Consider the following 18,511-nt stretch of genomic DNA (forward strand, 5'->3'; position numbering starts at 1 on the left):
GTCCCTCCCTCTATCTCTCCCTCCTCCTTTACCATATCTCCTAATTTCTTTCCATTTTATTTTTCACAAAAATCCTACTGGTTTCGAACCAGGGACCTTCTGAACACTAGACTGATGTCTTACCCCTAAGCCACCAGCACCACTGAAATTTATTTTCTTCTATCTTCCTCTTAAGCTGCACCTTCGGTTATAATTCCAGAAAAATCAATTAACTTACTTTCTAAATCACAAAACTATACTTGGTCTCGAACCTTCAAACTCTCGTTCACTACGCCGGTGTTTTACCACTAAGCCACCGATGCCACAGAAATTTTCGACCTTTAATCTTCCTCTTATGTTACATTTCGCTATATAATTCCATAAAAATCTCATTACAAAAATTCTTCTGTTTTCGAACCACGAACCTTACATTTACAACGCCAGTGCCTTACCGCTAGACCACCAGAACATGTATGTCGTAGTTGTCTGCGATCGTCCTTATATCCCTCAGGAACAGAGTCGCCCGGTTATACCTAAAGGCATTGGGTTTGCACTCACCACAGCTGTCTCTGATCTTTGTTCTGTATTACTTATATAGCCTCGAAGAGACAACACAGAAAACATGCACATTTCCTGATAATGCACGTCTGTTTTCGTCCAGAACGCGAGCCTACCGGTTCGTTACCTAGCAATGGATGTCCTTCTATTGTTGAGAGCTTATGTCACGGAAACGTGTTCACTGACTCGTTCCGTAAAATGGGTCTACATGTCACAGGTATCTAATTTGAATCGTGCCATTTGTGTTTGTCTTAATTTCACATTGTCACAGCAAGAAGGTTACGTAGGAAATAATCAAGAAATTGCTGTGTCAGTGTCAGCTCGCTATCAAATATAACATTATCGCTTGAAGAACAATATCTGAAGATTTAACCGGTAAACCGAAACCAGTGATAAGGTGAAGACAATGCAACTCACAAGGAGAGATTACTTAAATTACACCTGCTATCAGAACTAATATGCTGTAATTAAAACTGAGGAGTGAATTAGTTTTATTAGGTGCAGGATTCGAGAAACATGTGCAGTGTCTGCTTTGAATGTTCAAGTAGTGACTATGGCGACCGCGAAGAGGCTTCATGATACTTCTGGCAGTGAAAGAGAAACAGTTGATAGTGTCGTAGAAAGTGGCGATGCTGAAATCACTGATAGGTCTAAAGAAAATAACTACAATTCAATTCAGATAGTTAAAAGTGAAATAAAGTCCGAAGCACGCACAAACAAATCTCCAGACAGTATGAAAGGTTTAACCATTCCAAAAATATTCCTTGTAGACGATAACAAAATGACAAATGTTACACATGTGGATGGAATTTGTATGGACGAAAGACTTAAACAGAAAGTGATTAAAGGTAAAGATATCATTGAAAAGTGGCGGATAATTAGAGACATACTAATGATCAGTCTCGCTTTCATGGTTCATTTCACGGCATTCATAGGCACAAGCCATCTGCAAAGTTCGGTGAACGCAGCTGAAGGGCTGGGCACACGAGCCCTCATGACAATCTACGTGGGATTGTCTGTGTCCGCCATATTTTTACCAGTCCTTCTAATAAAGTACGTAAACTCATACTGCAGAATGCATTACACCCTACAATTAAGTTAATAACTGTAATTTTCTCAACATCTGGGCTATTACCAAGATTGGAAATAGGGGTAGATGAAAGTATACATCTGTTTGGTTCCTGGCCGCTTCATTTATGCAGTAATTTTCATTGCCTTAAGACGCCACAAGTATCGCTCTTAATTAAACAGCGATACATGTAAATTCTGCCGGTCACGGTAGCCGAGCGGTCTAAGGCATGTACTGTCTTCGTTCGCTTGGAAACCGGGATCGCGGGTTCGAATCCTACTCAGGGCATGGATGTTTAGTTTGTGTGTGTGCGTTTTTCTGTGTTTGTGTACAGGTAGAGGCCTTGCGACGAGCTGATCACCCGCCCAAGGAGTCCTATCGTATGTGTAAGATCTAGAAAAACCGAAGTGAACGGAGAAGTTTATGTAGATTCTATGCCCATGATTTATTCTGACCGTCTTACAGTGCATACATTTATTCACCTTACTCTTCTCTCTTGCACTACATGTTTCAGCACTAAAGTGCCATCTTCAGGTGCTTTTCGATGTACGTCGAACTACTTCATTGCATGCCCTGTTGTCTTTATACTAAAATAACTAAAATATATATTCGTCATATATATTGATAAATTTTAAATATTAAAAATATTAAAACTGTTCAGGATTTGTCATCCTTATGTCGTATCTCAATGTGTGTCACACATACCCAGCAGGCCCAGCAGTATAACACACACAGTCACAGAAGCAAGACACAACACAAAGCACAATACACATGAAAGCAGGAAGAATACTCCGACAGAAGAAGATAGGTGTGACTTATTGTTGGTTTCCTGTTAGGCTCATTCTTCAAACCTGAAGATGGAGATGATACGTACCTCTTAAACATCGATTGATTTTCACAGGACTATACGCCGTTATATATCAGGAGACAGAAATCTTTATAATACAAATATTATCGGCCCACCGTGTTCCGCGTTCCGACCATTTTTACCATCTACAGAGTCTTTCACATGGATCATAAACTGCTAAGTTTTACAACATTAAACACACCCTACAATTCATTTCAAATGCGTTTTCTGTGTCCTATTTTGTTTCCAAGAAAGCAAAATCAATTATATAGTAAGTGGAAAATGGGCCAACTATTTTTGAGCGATAGTTGTATGGAGATGACATAAATATTTACAAGACTTAACTTTGTTTGTTTGTTTGTTTGTGTGTTTGTTTGTTTGTATATTCCTAATTTCAATAAATGCTGTCAACTCGGCTCTAGATGGCTGGGGTGCAAGTGGACTCTTGTGGTATCGCAGGTGGCCTATATGCCATATATTGGAGCCCAGATGTATGCCAAATTTTACACCTTGATACCAACTGCCCTGCTGGTTGGCTTAGGAGGTGGACCCCTGTGGTGTTCACAAAGTGTCTACATCAAGAGAGTTGCTGAAACATATGCTGAACGTGTGGGGCTTCCACCAGCAACCATCTTGGCTAGGTTCTTTGGCATTTTTTTCATGCTGTACCAAACATCTGAAGTGTGGGGTAATCTCATCTCATCATCAGGTAAGGCAGTCTGCATGTTGTAAAACAAGATGCTGAAAAATCGAAGGCTGTTCTAGACACACTTAGCAGAGTTAGTTAGTTATAATGTGGGAAGAATGAACTGAAAAATAAAATTGAACGTTCATAGTTTTTATAATCTATGCATGAGATTTTGTACAATATGCAAGATATTTTGAAAATGTTAAGTTCAAATGAAACATTATGTAACCTATGTGAATATTGCGAGGAGCTAACTCTGGCAAGTGAACCGACAAATTTGCTCGCACCGAAGCTCACCATTGTACATGAAAAACCTGAGTCGCTTTTGTCCTACGCTGGAATGATTCAAACGACACTGAGCGAGGTTTTCAATCATAACGTTTCAGAAACTGGTCTGCTTCCATCAATAGGTGCAAGGTAGGAAAGATTCTTATTCTGCTGGATCAGTCTCCATTCAAGAACATCTTTTCGAAACTTCAATACAGACTTCAGAATATTACAGGAACTATCTTCTTAAAGCTTGTATGACTTCTGCATCACTTATTCTTACATTCTGTAATATTACACATAATTCTACCTGTCTTATCATGGTTTAGCCTGTACAAGACTTAGTACTACTTTGAACTGTCTAGTACTATTCTGGTAACTTTAAACTAGAAATTAATAGGGATAGCTTGAAGATACAGTGGTGCAGAAGGAATTCAGCTACCTGAACCTTTATTAGATGTATAAAATACATGGTTTTAGAATTGAAGAGTGGTAAGGCTGGGCAGTTATCAGCAATGCCAGTTGTTTCCACCTTATCGGTAATGTAACAGTAGGCTGTGACTTCCTGAATATTGTTAATTTCTTAATTCACTTTTATCCTTATACTTTGTATGTACTTACATTAGCAATAGCATGAGTTATGCACTTTTTCCATAGTGAAATTCTCAGGTACTATACATCTACCTTCAGATTGCTTCCTCTAACATAAAAATTACTTCTCTTTGAGGTGCTTCTCTCTAACATAAAATTACTAATCTGCTGTTTTGTTTCTCATATATTGATTTAAGTTTGATTTAATAGTATTTTCAGCTGGTAAATCTCAAGAAGACAATAACAACATTAATATCACTGATGTGCTAGAGACTTGTGGCTATAATTTCTGCCCTGGTAGTGAAGCAACTGGTAAGAACCCTAATCTTGAGAGGCCAGCCAACGAGAAAATTTATACAGTTGCAAGTATCTATCTAGCATGCATGGTACTTGCTTCCCTCATCATCATATTTGGAGTTACTTCGCTGAAAAGGTAAGTGTCAGAAATTCAGCTTCAACTTAATCAATGTGCAAATTTTTTTTAACAGGCCTAGTGTGCTGGACATGATCCTGTACAACAGGCCTGTCAAACTCAACTTGTACAGAGGGCCACCTCTAGTCCAGGGCAGCACTTCAAAATAGAAATATACATGAGATTTTGATACAAGGAAAATTAATTCTATTTATTATTTAGGAATAATTTCAATATAATTACCTAAAGTCACATATCTTAGTTTTCAAAAGCAAGAAAATGCCATTGCACCATGCAATGAACATGTATGGTTCAGTGCCATTCTTTACTTCTGCACTATGGAGGTGAGTGGTCAGCTACATGCCCCGACTGTTTAATCCCCTGGGAAAGAGCCCCCAGTACCATTGGATAGGGTTCCAATAAGGATAATAATGCAAATAACAGAAGTGTTTTTTATTAAGCTAAATACAAGTAATATTGTTAATATGGTGTCAGGAGAAGTAACTTCAGGATATCACCACATGATCTCATTATGACTAAATTTTAATAAAGTGCATTGGGACTTTTTATTAGGATACAAGACATCTTAAAGCGTTCAGCATTCTCCCATTAGGTTGAAACCTTAAATGAAATAAAAAAATCTCATAGAAATGCATTTTCTATACTTCTTACACCACAGAACCCTACAAATTATTTTGTTGAGTAGATTTTCAGTTACATTTACTTTCTTGCTGCTATATATCAATCTGATAAATCAGAGAATTTTTTAAGTTAGTTGTTTAATGGTGCCATCAATATCAGGATTATGTAACATCAATTATCTACATGCTCATTCCTTCTACTCTTTAGATGAATACTTCAATGTAAATAGAGAATTATGTAAAATTAAGTTATATTAATTTTTAAGCTAAAATTGCCTGTACTTATGTATGTAACCTTTTGACTTGTTCTGTATCCAAAGGTACTAACCTGCTTAGGATTTATAGAATGTAAATAAATTCAATTCAATTCAACACTGGGATGTTTAATGAATATGGAGCAGTCAGTTAATGATAATTAGATCTGGCGGGTGAAACTTAAGTACTTGGAGAAAACCTGCCCCAGTCCTACACGCGGTAGCGTAGCTGGTTGAGGGGCTTTGCTACATGCCGGGAGGTCGCTAGTTCAAGTCCCGATGAGGTCACTGTATTTTTTTCAATTGACCTAATCCTTCCAGTCGCACTATGGCCCTGGGGTTGACTCAGCCTCTAACAGAAATAAGTACTAGGAATTAATTAAATCATTTTCCTTGGGAGTAAAGTGCGGCCGGCGCGTAAGGCTGACAACCTTACTGCCAACTGTGAACCGATTGTCTAGATAATGTGGGACCCTCAACGTCTCGCAACCCTATGGCCCTTCACGGCCTGGTACAGGGATAGCTTTGCTTTTACTTTTACTAGTGTTCCAGAGGCTACTGAGCTCTTCAAAAAGCTATGTCATCATTTTTATATATGATTTCCTCCTAAATAGCCTTCCTTTAAAAACTAAGGTGCTTGGCTAAACATGGCATTTTGTATGAAACCCAAAAGTCAACCGACGATGGTATGATAGCACTGACAACACCTTACCCTTTGATTCTATTTTGAGACAGCTGAATCCAATTTGCCCTTTCACGTTGTATTTCTTTAAGATCTGTTGTATATCATCCTTCCATTCATGTATGGGTATCTTCCCATTAGGATATCCTACAAAAATTTTGTGAAGTTTTCTCAATTTCACAAGAAGTGCAATATGTCTCGGCCTTGGTTCAATCTACCTGCCAATATCGGAGGAAGAGTACAAATTATTAAAATCCTCATTGTGTGCTTATTATTTCCCAACTTATGTTATTTTCTGTTTCTTTCACACATTGTTCTCGAGCATTCACAAGCTACATATCTATAGTTCAGAATTATAATTGGGTATTTTCAGTTGAGTTCATCTCGAATATACCTATTTTCCCTCGTGTATAAACGTAAAATATCACAGAATTCTGATATCCTAAATGGATCATATTCATCACTCGCCGGTTTCCGTGGTGTAGTGGTTATCACATCCGCCTAACACGCGGAAGGTCCCCGGTTCGATCCCGGGCGGAAACATTTTTTTTCTCCTCTTACAAATTATTTTCATTTAATACATTGGTTATTAATTATGTGTTTATGGGTGATAATAATAATTTTGTAATTGTTTTAGTGCATAGTCTACAATGAAATAATTCATAACTGTTTTCTCTTTTCCAGATACAATAAAGAAGGGACGGCAATTGGTACAGAAGTGTCAGGATTTCGTCTCATGGTTGTCACTTTTAAACTGCTGAGGGATCCCAGGCTATTATTGCTCATCCCCTTGACTACGTGGATGGGTGTTGAACAGGTGTTTCGGGGAGCTGATTACACATCCGTAAGTATTTTACATTCGGTGTTTGTTATATTTCGTAGACACACAAGTATCCACTGACATGTTTCAATGATTAACAGCGAAATTTTATAGGTTTATTATCGATAATTTGAAATACGAATGGCATTTCGCTTGCAGCTTATTCAAGCGTTAGTGAAGGGGAATATGTTCAGGTGTACATTCGATTTTTATTGATGACTTGTCTGTACTGGGGCTCTCTGTGGAACACCATGAAAAATTAATATTCTATGTAAGTAGGAATAGCTTGGTCGGTATAGCGACAGGCTACGGGCTAGACGACTGGGGGTAACGTGGCCGGGGCGTGAGGCTGACGACTCATCCTTACTAGTGCTTAATTAATTAAGCAAATACCTTTATGTAAACATCTGGACTAGGAACAATATGACTAGTGGAAAATAGGACGGCATATTATACTGTCACGTATTTAAGTGACTACAGATGGGAGTTGAATTGGTAATTGAATTTATTGGCCTCTTAAAACTCGTAACTACAAGTAACTGTAGCGCCCTCGCTGTAATTACAATTAATTTCAGGACACACTAAGTCTTTTCAGTCTGCTGTCTACACCAGTCGTTTCTTGGTAACAGTTCCAACACCGTAGCGAAATTAAATTTTAATTTTTAAAGGAAGAACATGCATTTCGCGTGTTATCATATTCTATTTTATTTGCGTAACTTATAAAAAGCTAAACTTTTGGAAGTACTTCTTTCACACTAAGTATTACATTAAATTTATAAACCAAGATTCCAGGCATTATTTTAATATTAGTCAGAGGACGGCGACATAATACATTTTAAATTACGTGGCTTTCAGAGAAATGTAAATATAAATTGGAAGCACATTCCAGTCTTTCTGCCAAAATGTTCATATCCCTGTATGCGACTTCATTTCCAGCAGCACGTGTCTCTTACGAAATATAACGAATATGTATCCACTTGAATTAGCTTTATTTAAGAAGACATCTCATAACAAAAGCGAACAAATTATTATTTCTATGTATAATGATTCTGTTTCATTTATTATCAGCATATGTTCAGTAAGCACAATGGGGAGCTTCATTAACTTGTACCTGAATCGACTGCGTATAAGGAAGTTACTTCGATTATAGGGTTAGCCTGTGTACGAGAGATTGTCGTTTCAACACTTGACCACTCCTAATATACCGCAGTTTTTCAGTGTAGCTGTAGCCTCACGCTTTAGTGTCGGTTGCACTGCACTAATTTTTGCATTTTTCACTGTGTAGATTTCAGGTATTTGCAGTCCAGATCATCTTGTCCAATTACTAAATTGACACATTTTTTTCTTTCACTGCTCGAGCTATATTTCAGCGACGACTCACTCCTGGAGACCAGAGAGATCGTCCTTACTCAGATGATGAGAGGAAATATTAAATCGTTATGTTAAGTACCGAACAAGAACAATCTGTGTATTGCATTTTGAGAAGCTGACAGTCGCTGGATTTTGTAGCGTCGAAAAGCAGGATAACAACTGAATAAGGAAATGTAAAGTAATTGAAAGCGGTGGTGGCTTAATTGAGGTATTATCCAGGCATTTTCCTTAAGGCCTGAGAAAAACATGGAAGTCCTCAAACTGTGTAGCCGGTGTCCTTACCGAGAATGGAACTCAGCTTTTCCCGAAAACGACTCAAGAGCTTTACCAGTATAACAATCTGACCGGTAGAAACAGTTTAACACCTACCAATAACATATCCAGAAAGGTTTATAAATACGATTTCATTATTATTATTATTATTATTATTATTATTATTATTGTTGGAGGGGGTGGATTTCCCCATGCAGCACGACCAGTTGTTGATCTACATTGTACATTGATCTACTGTACGTCCCCCTTTGATATTCTACCAGTCCCCATACCCTGCCGGTACCGGTGCGTGCTATCAGCCCCGTTGAGCCAACGAGATCGGCCTTCGGTACCTTGATGCTTCCCCCATCTACCAGAGGCATTGGAAACTGCTTGGGCGGGAAAATTCCACGACCTCCGCCGGGTTTGAACCCGCGTACCTTAAGCCATGAGGTGGGAACGTTACCCCTAGACTACGGAGGCCGCTTATAAATACGATACTTAATTAATTGCGTTTATTGGCCTTTGCCCGCTTCTTTAGAAAATCACAAGTAGCAATTAGATGTTTATTTTATCTGACAACGCACGTCATTCAACATGGATGTTCTTTTCTTTCTCTAGGGTTACGTGTCTTGCTCTTGGGGAATAAGCAATATCGGCTATGTATTGATTTGCTACGGAGTGACAAATTCTGCGGCGTCCTTCTCGACTGGGTACCTGGTGAAGTTGACTGGGCGCTTGTTTATGGTGCTGTCTGCTGCTCTCATACAAATCGGCATAACGGTAACCCTCTACGTTTGGACTCCAGACCCAGCCAACAGCTCCGTAACTTTCTTCGTCATCTCCGGTCTGTGGGGTGTCACAGATGCCGTCTGGCTGGTACAAATGAACGGTGAGTGTGTCTAATTCGAATCACGGATGATAAATGATATAAACTCCGTCTCAAGTGCAAACAATATATTTTGTGTCTTTGATCTTGCTCCCTACACTACATGTTTCGGCCTCAGATGGCCATCATCAGGCGTATAACACTCACGTCGCTGTCACACTGCACCCAGTTCAAAATTTAACATCTAAAACACTCTCCCTGTCATTATCAACTTCTACTTCGTTGATAGCTGTCCACCCGTAGATTACTTCACACACGTTAATTTTGAGTTTATTGTAATAGTACCATAATAAAATCTTTAGTTCTAATTTTAAACCTTTAAATTCTTGTCCAAATTTTAAAATTTTAAAATTGTTAGGGTTATTCGCCCTGTGTTTGAAGTGCTGCAGCGGCTAGTTCTTGTTTCCACACTGTATAGGTGTTATCTGTAATATACAAATATATTTGTATTACTATCTTATGTATGTGGTGTTTTCTTATGTGTGTATATTGTTATTTGTACTTACCCTGTGTAGTCTTTCTGTGTGCGTGCCGCTGCTATTCTTTACTACGTGTGCTGTCTGATGTACTGTGTGCTGAGTTTTATGTTGGTGAGTGTAGGGGGGGGATGGGTAGTGGGGAGAGAGAGGTACCGTTAGTCTGTATAGATTTCGTGTATCGTTTGAAATATGGGATTGTGTGTTTCTATGTGTGTATCATTCATGTGTAGGCCTTTCTTACTTATTTTATATATATGGTATTTCTCTAATGTATTCAAATGTCTGCCCTTCTTTCCCGTTGTTACAACTTCCATTACGTCTGTTACTGTTCCGTATGCATGTCCTGTATTTAGTATGTGATTTGAGTACCCGGAATTGCTATCATTATTTCTAATATCATGTATATGTTCTTTATATCTAGTGCTAAATGTTCTGCCTGTTTGCCCAATGTATTTCAATGGGCAATCCACACATTTCATTTGGTATATGCCACTTTTATTGTATTTATCTAATTGTGGTTTTTGTTTGAGTATATTTGCTATTGTGTTTCGTGTGCGGAATGCTACTTTTATCGTATGGAGTGCAACAGGATGCTTAAATATAATATCACGGATGATATCGGCTCTCTAGTTGGAGACAATGTATTTTCTACCTTTGTAGACGTATACGAGCTTATCAGAAAGGGATCCACAGAACTCACTCGTACTATCACTCACTCTCCCACTTCAATAGCCTTTGGCGAAACTACTTTCTAGCTAGTAACCCTCTCCTAGTCAACTGAGAGCGGAGAATTACAAAATATATTGTAACGGATTTAATCAACGCGTTGCCAGGAAACAACTCTGTAATCATAGTCCAACACGCAATAATAGAGGAAGCTATGTTATCCGTGTCCAAGGTACGTCACATAAGGGTAGGTAGTAGTCACGTGACATGTGTTTGCAGCGGGCGAAAATGGACTGGCTGGATAGTAATCATGTGACGTGTGTTTCCTGTGATGGGTGTCCGCTCCTCAGCTGTATAAATGAACAGAATTCCTATGTTACGAGTAGTAGTAGCGGCAGAAGCATGCGAACAAGCAAGCAAGCAAGCAAGCAGTAAGCTTAAGGAGTACAGAAGAGTACAAGAAGTCAGTCTGTGAAGATTTAACGTGCGATTTGAAGACTTTATGTGTGCTGTAGTACGGTCATATTGGGAGTGTGTGATTCAGTGAGACTTTGATAGTTCTTGTGTTTAAATCCGTGAAGACTAGTGCAGACAGACTGAAGAGTTTAGCGCGGAGTATTTGTAGTGTGAAAATCAGTAATATTACAATAATTAATTGTAGTTATGACATATAAGTATCCAATAAATTCAATTACCAATCCGAACCCCATCTTCAGTCACTGTGACACGTGACAACATCTTCGTTCAGTATGAATCAGCTCTATGACTTATTATTCATAGCATATCTCAGCTTCGTGTGCGCAATTTCTGGGAACCTCTTGATAAACCGCTCGACCAGAGACCCAAATTCCTGACTTTGAGTATGCGGAGCACGTGAAATAAAAGAAGGAATACGATTATCTTTATATTTCCAAGTTATGCGGTTACATTCCCTCGTGGGCTGACTTCATCACTGCTAACAGTAGCTCTCAGTGTTGCCAATATTTCACTACCTAATAAGGGCCGATCTTTTATCAATATGTTCAGTTTAACAGCTGCACCGCTGACGGATAAGCACTGTGACATGAGCTATTGGTCCAGGTGTAGAGGTCATTCTAATAGAAAGGAGTCTCCGCATAAGGTCTACACATGTAAAGCTTTTCTTACGCTCTCGGAATGTACGTCATATTTCTTTCAGAAGGTCATTATTCTCATCAATTTTCAGTTTTCGATGGGGTAGAATTTACGCTGCTGGTATTAAGAACTTGAAAATATGAGATTTAAAATGTTTCAGAAGAAAAGGGAATGACATGCAAACGAGAAAGGCACAGGATGCTCCTAATATCCACCTCTCACGCACCTTCAATCAGTGCCTGAGGTTCTCCCAACAGAATAAATTACACAATGAGTCAGCAAACAGAGTTCAAAAGCAACGCAATGGGTATAGCCGTATATAAACAGAAAATAATGAAATATACAGCGAACGAGGAGGGTAGGCTCATACAGGCTCTTGGTTTAGATCTCTGGTTAAACAGAAAGCAGAAGGGGCCATGATAAATAAGAAAATGTAGACAATAATAATAATAATAATAATAATAATAATAATAATAATAATAATAATAATAATGCACATACAAAAGTACTTTAAATAATATTGGTTGACCAATAAATATAACTTAAAGAATAATCCGGAAGTAAGCCCAGAACATTAGGCTGAAATATAAAAATCAAATCTCGCCAGCCGAACGGAATTTGGAAAGCACTACTGATCTACTGAGCCCAAGGAAGCCTATTCTGACCAGCCGACTCCTCAAACGATGCTTTCTGAAAATCAAGGCAGCTAGATTGACGCTGATCAATCCTAGCTCCTATTTTATTTGGAAAAGTCAGTGAAAAAGCCAGGTCAAAACTCATTATAATTGCCTGTGAATGAGGACCACTCAAATGCCATTATGACTGAGTTGCCTCGTTCAGACTTCACTACGGGAGATGGAATGGCGTGTATATGGCTGCACCGTGGAGAATTCGATTTTCTTTTTCGAATTCCCAGCATGGGATGTGCAAGCCATTTCCACAGGGGAGCCTTTCACCATATTCTGAAGTGTACGGACGTGACCCTTGCACGCTCCGAGATCCAGTTTGCAGATCAATTAATAAACTGTAATCGTAAGCATTAACGTACAGTAAATTAACAGTGTGGTCTGGAGAACAATAAGTGAATAAACATCAAGTTGGATCAACTCCCAGAATACCGCTACCCTGAGACTCACGCAAACCGACCCAGCTAGTCTCCCGTACCTATACCGAGCTGTGAGGACAACTTGCAGTGATCATCATACACTGTCCTAAGGTAGAAACAGGTGTAGCTGGGATAGCGCCATTCCGACTGAGCTGATATAACAAAGGCAGGTTGGAAAGAGCGGTGTTAAGATGCAATCGTGCTGATAAGGGTGATGGAAAATGGAGAAGTGGAAAGGAAAATTTTAGGAAAGAAGGAGCAAGGGAAAGCCACAGAGTGCACGGGAAGGGACAGCTATAATCTTAAAACACCTCTTGAGAATACCAAAGAAATTAAGGCCGCGCCAAAGCTCAAGCGGTTAGTCGCTGGCTTCCCGCTGCGGCGGCCCAGGTTCGAGCCCGGGGCTAGTCAAGTGGGATTTGTGGTGGACAAAATAGCGCTGGGGCAGGTTTTCTCCGAGTACTTCGGTTTCCCCTGCCAATCATCATTCCACCAGATTCTCCATCATCATAATCATCCGGGACAGGCACAATAGGCCAATCAGTGGCCGAAGTACCGAGTGGACCCCCCACTATGCGAAATAAAAAAAAATAGAAAGAAATTGCATTTATGAAGAAACTGAGATTACATAAAAAGATATGTTAGAAAATTAGGCCGCGCCATAGCTCAAGCAGTTAGTCGCGGCCTGGGTTCGATCCCGGGTCTGGTCAAGTGGGATTTATGGTGGACAAAGTGGTACTGGGGAAGGTTTTCTCCGAGTACTTCGGTTTCCCCTGCCAATCTTCATTCCACCAATTGCTCCACAATCACCCTCACCTGTCATCTGGGGCTGGTACAATAGGCCAGAACTGGCCGCAGTACAAGGGACTTAGTCCCACCCACTAGCAATAAATAAAAAAATATGTTAGAAAATCAAGTGACAGAACAAGTAATTAATTTAAAATTTCTAGGAAGTTATATCCCATATTTGGTAGAAGTAAAAGTAAATCAAAAACTTCGAAGATTTAAATATACGTGTATGTCTGCCCGGAAGAAAGAAAAAAGAAGACAAAGCTGGATACCCAGAAGAGGTTCTATAAAACTATGGCAATAAGGACTGATTTATATGGTTGTTATACGTATTACGTATGGAACAAACGAACGCCACGAACCTATTTATCTGAAGCAGTGCAGATTCAAAATGTGGGTAGCAGACCTGACAGTGTCATTCTCTGCATTTCCAATGGATTCCACCTCAAGGTTCATCCCAGAAGCTTCTGGCAACGCTATCAGAATAAAGAGAGAGTCTGTCTGTCTGTATTGTCTGTGATTATAGAAGTTGAGCGAAGTTCAAGTGGCAATCAGACGANCATAATCATCCGGGACAGGCACAATAGGCCAATCAGTGGCCGAAGTACCGAGTGGACCCCCCACTATGCGAAATAAAAAAAAATAGAAAGAAATTGCATTTATGAAGAAACTGAGAATAAATANCGACTTGTTGGGCTTGGATTATTTGGAACTTCAATTAAGACCTCGGGTTAAGTATTTCCAACGTTCAAAATGGCGCGGGCAGTGCTGAAGCAAGGGGAGGACGAACAAAGCGATCGCCCCAAACATACAACTTGTCTTAGATATAAGCTACCCTTTATGTATTAGAAAGACAAATATTTCATGTTACAGTTCAAAATATATTTAAACTTTTAAAAGAAAAATAATAAATTATGATTCGTACGTATTGGGATTATTAAGCCCTAAGATCTTTTGCGGCTCCTCAAGTGTGATCTTGCCACTTTTCCTGAGTAGTTCACGGCTTCTAATCTCCTGAATTTGATGGTTTGCCTGGGAATTATATTCTCAGTCATGCACTGTGTTTGGCTTTTCCACTTACGGCGTGTATTCGGTTACTAATATCTTAATGTATAATCTTATCTCGTCTTGTTCCAATCACTGAACTCAAGAATCGCAACTCGGTAGCCTGCAATCTACTCGTAGTTTGTTGCTTGATGTCGTGGCCCATACATGTACATCAAGCGTTTATGAGATCCAGTGAGTTCTCTGTTTACGGTCGTATAGCTCCAGCCATATTGTCACCACTTAGGGGTGTGACTATGGACGGGGTTTGGATTTGTGACTCGATTTATTGCTCACTTATACACTCACGACTCGTGACTGCACTTTACAGATCACTGACACACACACGGACTAGTGTCCTCAGTCTGTTACAGACTCCACTAGCCGCTTCCTGGCAACGGATTTCAACAGAGGAACTAAAATATTCTCATTGAATTATTACACACTCCAAATATCATACATAAAGTCTCCTCTTCGCAGCCGCACTCTTGCGACTACCTCTTCTCTTCCCAGCCATGTTTTCAACCTTCAATTCACTGTAGGGTCATCTCTTGTCAGGCTCCCTTGCAGAGCTCAAATATCTTGCCAACCTTCAACTGACAGGATAGTCAAAGTCAAAGTCAAAGTCAAAGTCACATTGCGACTGACGGTCAGTCAGTCAGTAAGTCTTGGTGTCGAGCCCCATTTGAGGCTCATGACCAGATATTAATTATTATCGTTTGACAGTTACGGTCTTGTTTCTGTGGGGCGCCTTCTCTGACGAGAGGACGGGTCTGTCTTTTGTATACTTGCCAGCGCACTCTTACTCGGGTCCGAGTCCCTTGGGACTCGCGACAATATTTTACTGTCTCAGAACTGAGACTTCTGACAGGATAGCCCCAGTTGTCTTCCTTATAGCCACTTTGTACGGACCGAATAGAAATCACTGTTTCCAACAATAACTCCATTGTTGTAAAGGAGTGTTTACCGATCCGTTACCTAGAAAAGGGTTGCAAAATATAGTTGTTCTATTGTTGCGTGCGTTATCTACAAGCGGCCGCTGTTTACAGAGTCACCGCTTAGCAATTGGTCTATACAAACAAAACAAAAAAACTCCGTGGTTTTAGTCCGCAAGCGAACTATACCGACCAGCAACGGGTCTATACGCCACAATATTAATTTGCTATTACACGCGGTTAAGAATAGGGTTGAAGAGCTGACGTGAGAAGTAGAGAGACGAAAGGCGCTGTTAGTGATAGTAAAACACAACAAAGAGAATATTCCCACATGCTGATATCACTGAAATGTAGGATAACTGTGCTTGCAGACAAGGCCATTAAGTTGTCTACGGCGCATTCCTTCAGAGTAGCGCTGCCATGTTAGCATGGCATAATGACTTGTCAGGCATGTTAACAACACAATGGCCAAGAACAGGCTGACTGTGTGATGAGAGATTGGGCCCATACAGATTTGAAACTCCCGCTTTCATGTTTAAAGGCAGCGCCTACTGAACACTAGAAACTCACGTCTTTCCTCACACCATCCACTTCTGCCTTGATAGTCACATATGATGAAATGTTTTTTTGTCTGCCATGCGTCAAATAACGCGGCAACATAGCGGTTAGGTACCATATAAAGGAGCTTCCCTGAATACGCCAGTTTGGTCGCGACCTAAGTGTACACATAATTAGGCAGCCATCCAATATGCAGATTTCATGTACTCGTAGTTAGTTAGTTATTTAAAGAGAGTGGGTTTCCCCATGCACCGCGACCAGTTTGATCTATTGTGCTTCCCTCTATGATATTCTACCAGCCTCTTTACCCTACCGATAAATGGTGCGTAACATCAGTCCCGCCGAGCAAGCGAGTTCGGCCACTTGCTTAGCGGTGTCTATAATGCTTCCCCCATCTATCAGAGGCCTTAGAGACTATTGTTGGGCGGGAAACGTCCTGGAATTTGGCTCAGTGATCCCCTTTGGGGATATGAGGTTCTTTTACGTGCCGTAAAGTTACGACACGGGACACACAGCTTAAAGTCCCTCCCGGAGGACTTGTTCCCTGAATTTTTCCGCCCTTAAAAATTCGACGACCTCCGCCGGGTATTTGAACCCGCGTACCACGAGTCATGAGGTAGGAACGTTACCTCTAGACTACGGAGGCCGCTCAGATTTCATGTAACTCTACTGTACTTTATGTTAGTGCTGCCACAACAAACCCGTTGGGGGGAGGAAAAAGAGGGGGGGGACTTGGTTCGTGCGAGTGCTCTGCGCCTAAACAATTCTCGAAATCAGGAAACAAACTCTCAAAAACTGCTGTCGTGTATCGAGAGTTGTTTAGGCACAGAGCACTCGCACGAACCAAGTCCTTTTTACACACGGGGTTGTTGTGGCAGCACTGCGAGTCGTAAGAGGCGACGAAAAGGGAAGTCTCAAATCTGAGACAGTAAAATATGGTCTCGAGTCCCAAGGGACTCAGGCCTGAGAAAGACTGCACTGGAAAGGGCCAGCGGCACATAAAAAAGATACACCCATCGTCTCGTCAGAGAGGGCGCCCCACAAAAACAAGACCGTAACTGTTAAAGGTAATAAATATCTAGTCATGAGCCCCAGATGGGGCTCGACACCAAGACTTACTGACTGACTGACCGTCAGTCGTAATGTGACTTGGACTAAGGAGTCAGTTAAAATGTAGCAGCCGCCGAAGTCAGTTGGAATATAGCAGCAGTCGCGGGAAGAAGACCCGAGCACTTGGTTGGAAGATTTGATGTGATAATTTGTGATACTGCCGAGGGCAGGAATTTTGCGATTGTAAATTGTGTGATGGTAGGAGTGGATGTGCAATAAATTCGCTATATCAAATAAGGCGTGAAGTTATTTGTCGTGTTATACACCCAACACGTGACAATATCATACAGATTTACTAAATATTAATAGTCACTTTATAGTTGTTCCACTTACACGGAGAGGGTAGACGTGGCGGAATGTTCATGATGACTTTAGTCGCTCTTTCTTCACACAGCGTTGTACGGTACCTTGTTTCCTGGCAATGAGGCAGCGGCTTACTGCAACTTCCGGACATGGAAGTCCATGGGCTTCATCGTGGCCTACGCGTACAGCCCCAGTCTCTGTGCAAATGTCAAACTGCACATCATAATCACCATGCTTATCTTCGGGACGATCGGATTCTGCATCGTCGAATGGTTATCAAGAAGGCGCAGGAGGGGAAAGTAATCGTTCTCCTCAGCGTGTCCAAAACTGTGGTATGGTGGTGAAGTGACGGTGTCAGCTTATGGTACAAATGTAACTTTACTTCAATTACACTAAACTGTCATTATTACATGTTATTAATTAATACAATCCAGTATAGTAGCCCATAACAACTTACAAACAATTACTTCCACATCTCTTCCAAACTCATGCTCTTCTCGTTTGACAGCACACAGCCTCTATCCTTCATTTACTTTATTTTACCCCAAAAACAGGCAAGGCAAAATGAATGGAAGACACTCCGCCATTGTAAATCGAAAACAGTAAAGAGAACTAATAGGAAGTCTCCAGCTCGCGGATCACATCATCAAGCCTCAAGCTATTTCAGCTGTCCATGTAGCTAAATTAATTCATCACTGGCTGCAAATCAGATTTATCTCTGCCGTAACGTACGTAACAGTCCGGGAACTTTCCGATACCATCTTATATTTTCGTTTAATAAACTACGAAAAAGTTTCAGTAATCTTGGGTTAGCTGATACAAAATACTCAACATGCAAATGGCGCATTTATTAATGGTGTCAAAACTGGTTATTTCGATGGGATGTAGCATATTATGGGCTACTAATATTAAACTGAACTTATGGACACATACCTTTGTCGAAAATGGACTCAGCATTCTCATCTGAATTTGCATCTTTTCCATTGAATTCCCTCATGTCAGACGCATTTTCAGAATCACCGAGACTCCTGTCAACACAATTACGTTCTGTTCTGTGTGCCGTACAGTGCTGCCATCTCTGTCACGCAT

At 40.4% G+C, this 18,511-nt stretch overlaps 1 protein-coding gene and 1 non-coding gene across 2 annotated transcripts; both read left to right on the forward strand.

Moving 5' to 3' along the window:
• The first annotated feature begins 993 nt into the window (after positions 1 to 993).
• On the forward strand, positions 994 to 18,103 carry LOC111866789 (UNC93-like protein). Its single transcript, XM_023856048.2, has 6 exons — positions 994 to 1,590; positions 2,876 to 3,162; positions 4,210 to 4,432; positions 6,673 to 6,832; positions 9,053 to 9,323; positions 17,514 to 18,103. The coding sequence occupies exons 1-6, from the start codon at positions 1,091 to 1,093 to the stop codon at positions 17,723 to 17,725; spliced, it is 1,653 nt and encodes a 550-aa protein (XP_023711816.2). The 5' UTR covers positions 994 to 1,090; the 3' UTR covers positions 17,726 to 18,103.
• Positions 6,459 to 6,531, forward strand: Trnav-aac. The gene has a single exon. It is a non-coding gene; the product is annotated as a tRNA-Val (tRNA).
• Positions 18,104 to 18,511: the final 408 nt, after the last annotated feature.

The sequence above is a fragment of the Cryptotermes secundus genome, unplaced genomic scaffold (assembly GCF_002891405.2).
Source record: "Cryptotermes secundus unplaced genomic scaffold, Csec_1.0 scaffold384, whole genome shotgun sequence".
Classification (NCBI taxonomy): Eukaryota; Metazoa; Arthropoda; class Insecta; order Blattodea; family Kalotermitidae; genus Cryptotermes; species Cryptotermes secundus.

What these genes read in the sequence shown, in the direction of transcription:
- LOC111866789 (XM_023856048.2), top strand. Translation starts at nt 1,091, where the DNA reads ATGGCGACCGCGAAGAGGCTTCATGATACTTCTGGCAGTGAAAGAGAA. An exon ending in TAATCTCATCTCATCATCAG is followed by an intron (nt 3,163 to 4,209) that starts GTAAGGCAGTCT and finishes TTGATTTAATAG; the next exon opens with TATTTTCAGCTGGTAAATCT. An exon ending in GGGGAGCTGATTACACATCC is followed by an intron (nt 6,833 to 9,052) that starts GTAAGTATTTTA and finishes TTCTTTCTCTAG; the next exon opens with GGTTACGTGTCTTGCTCTTG.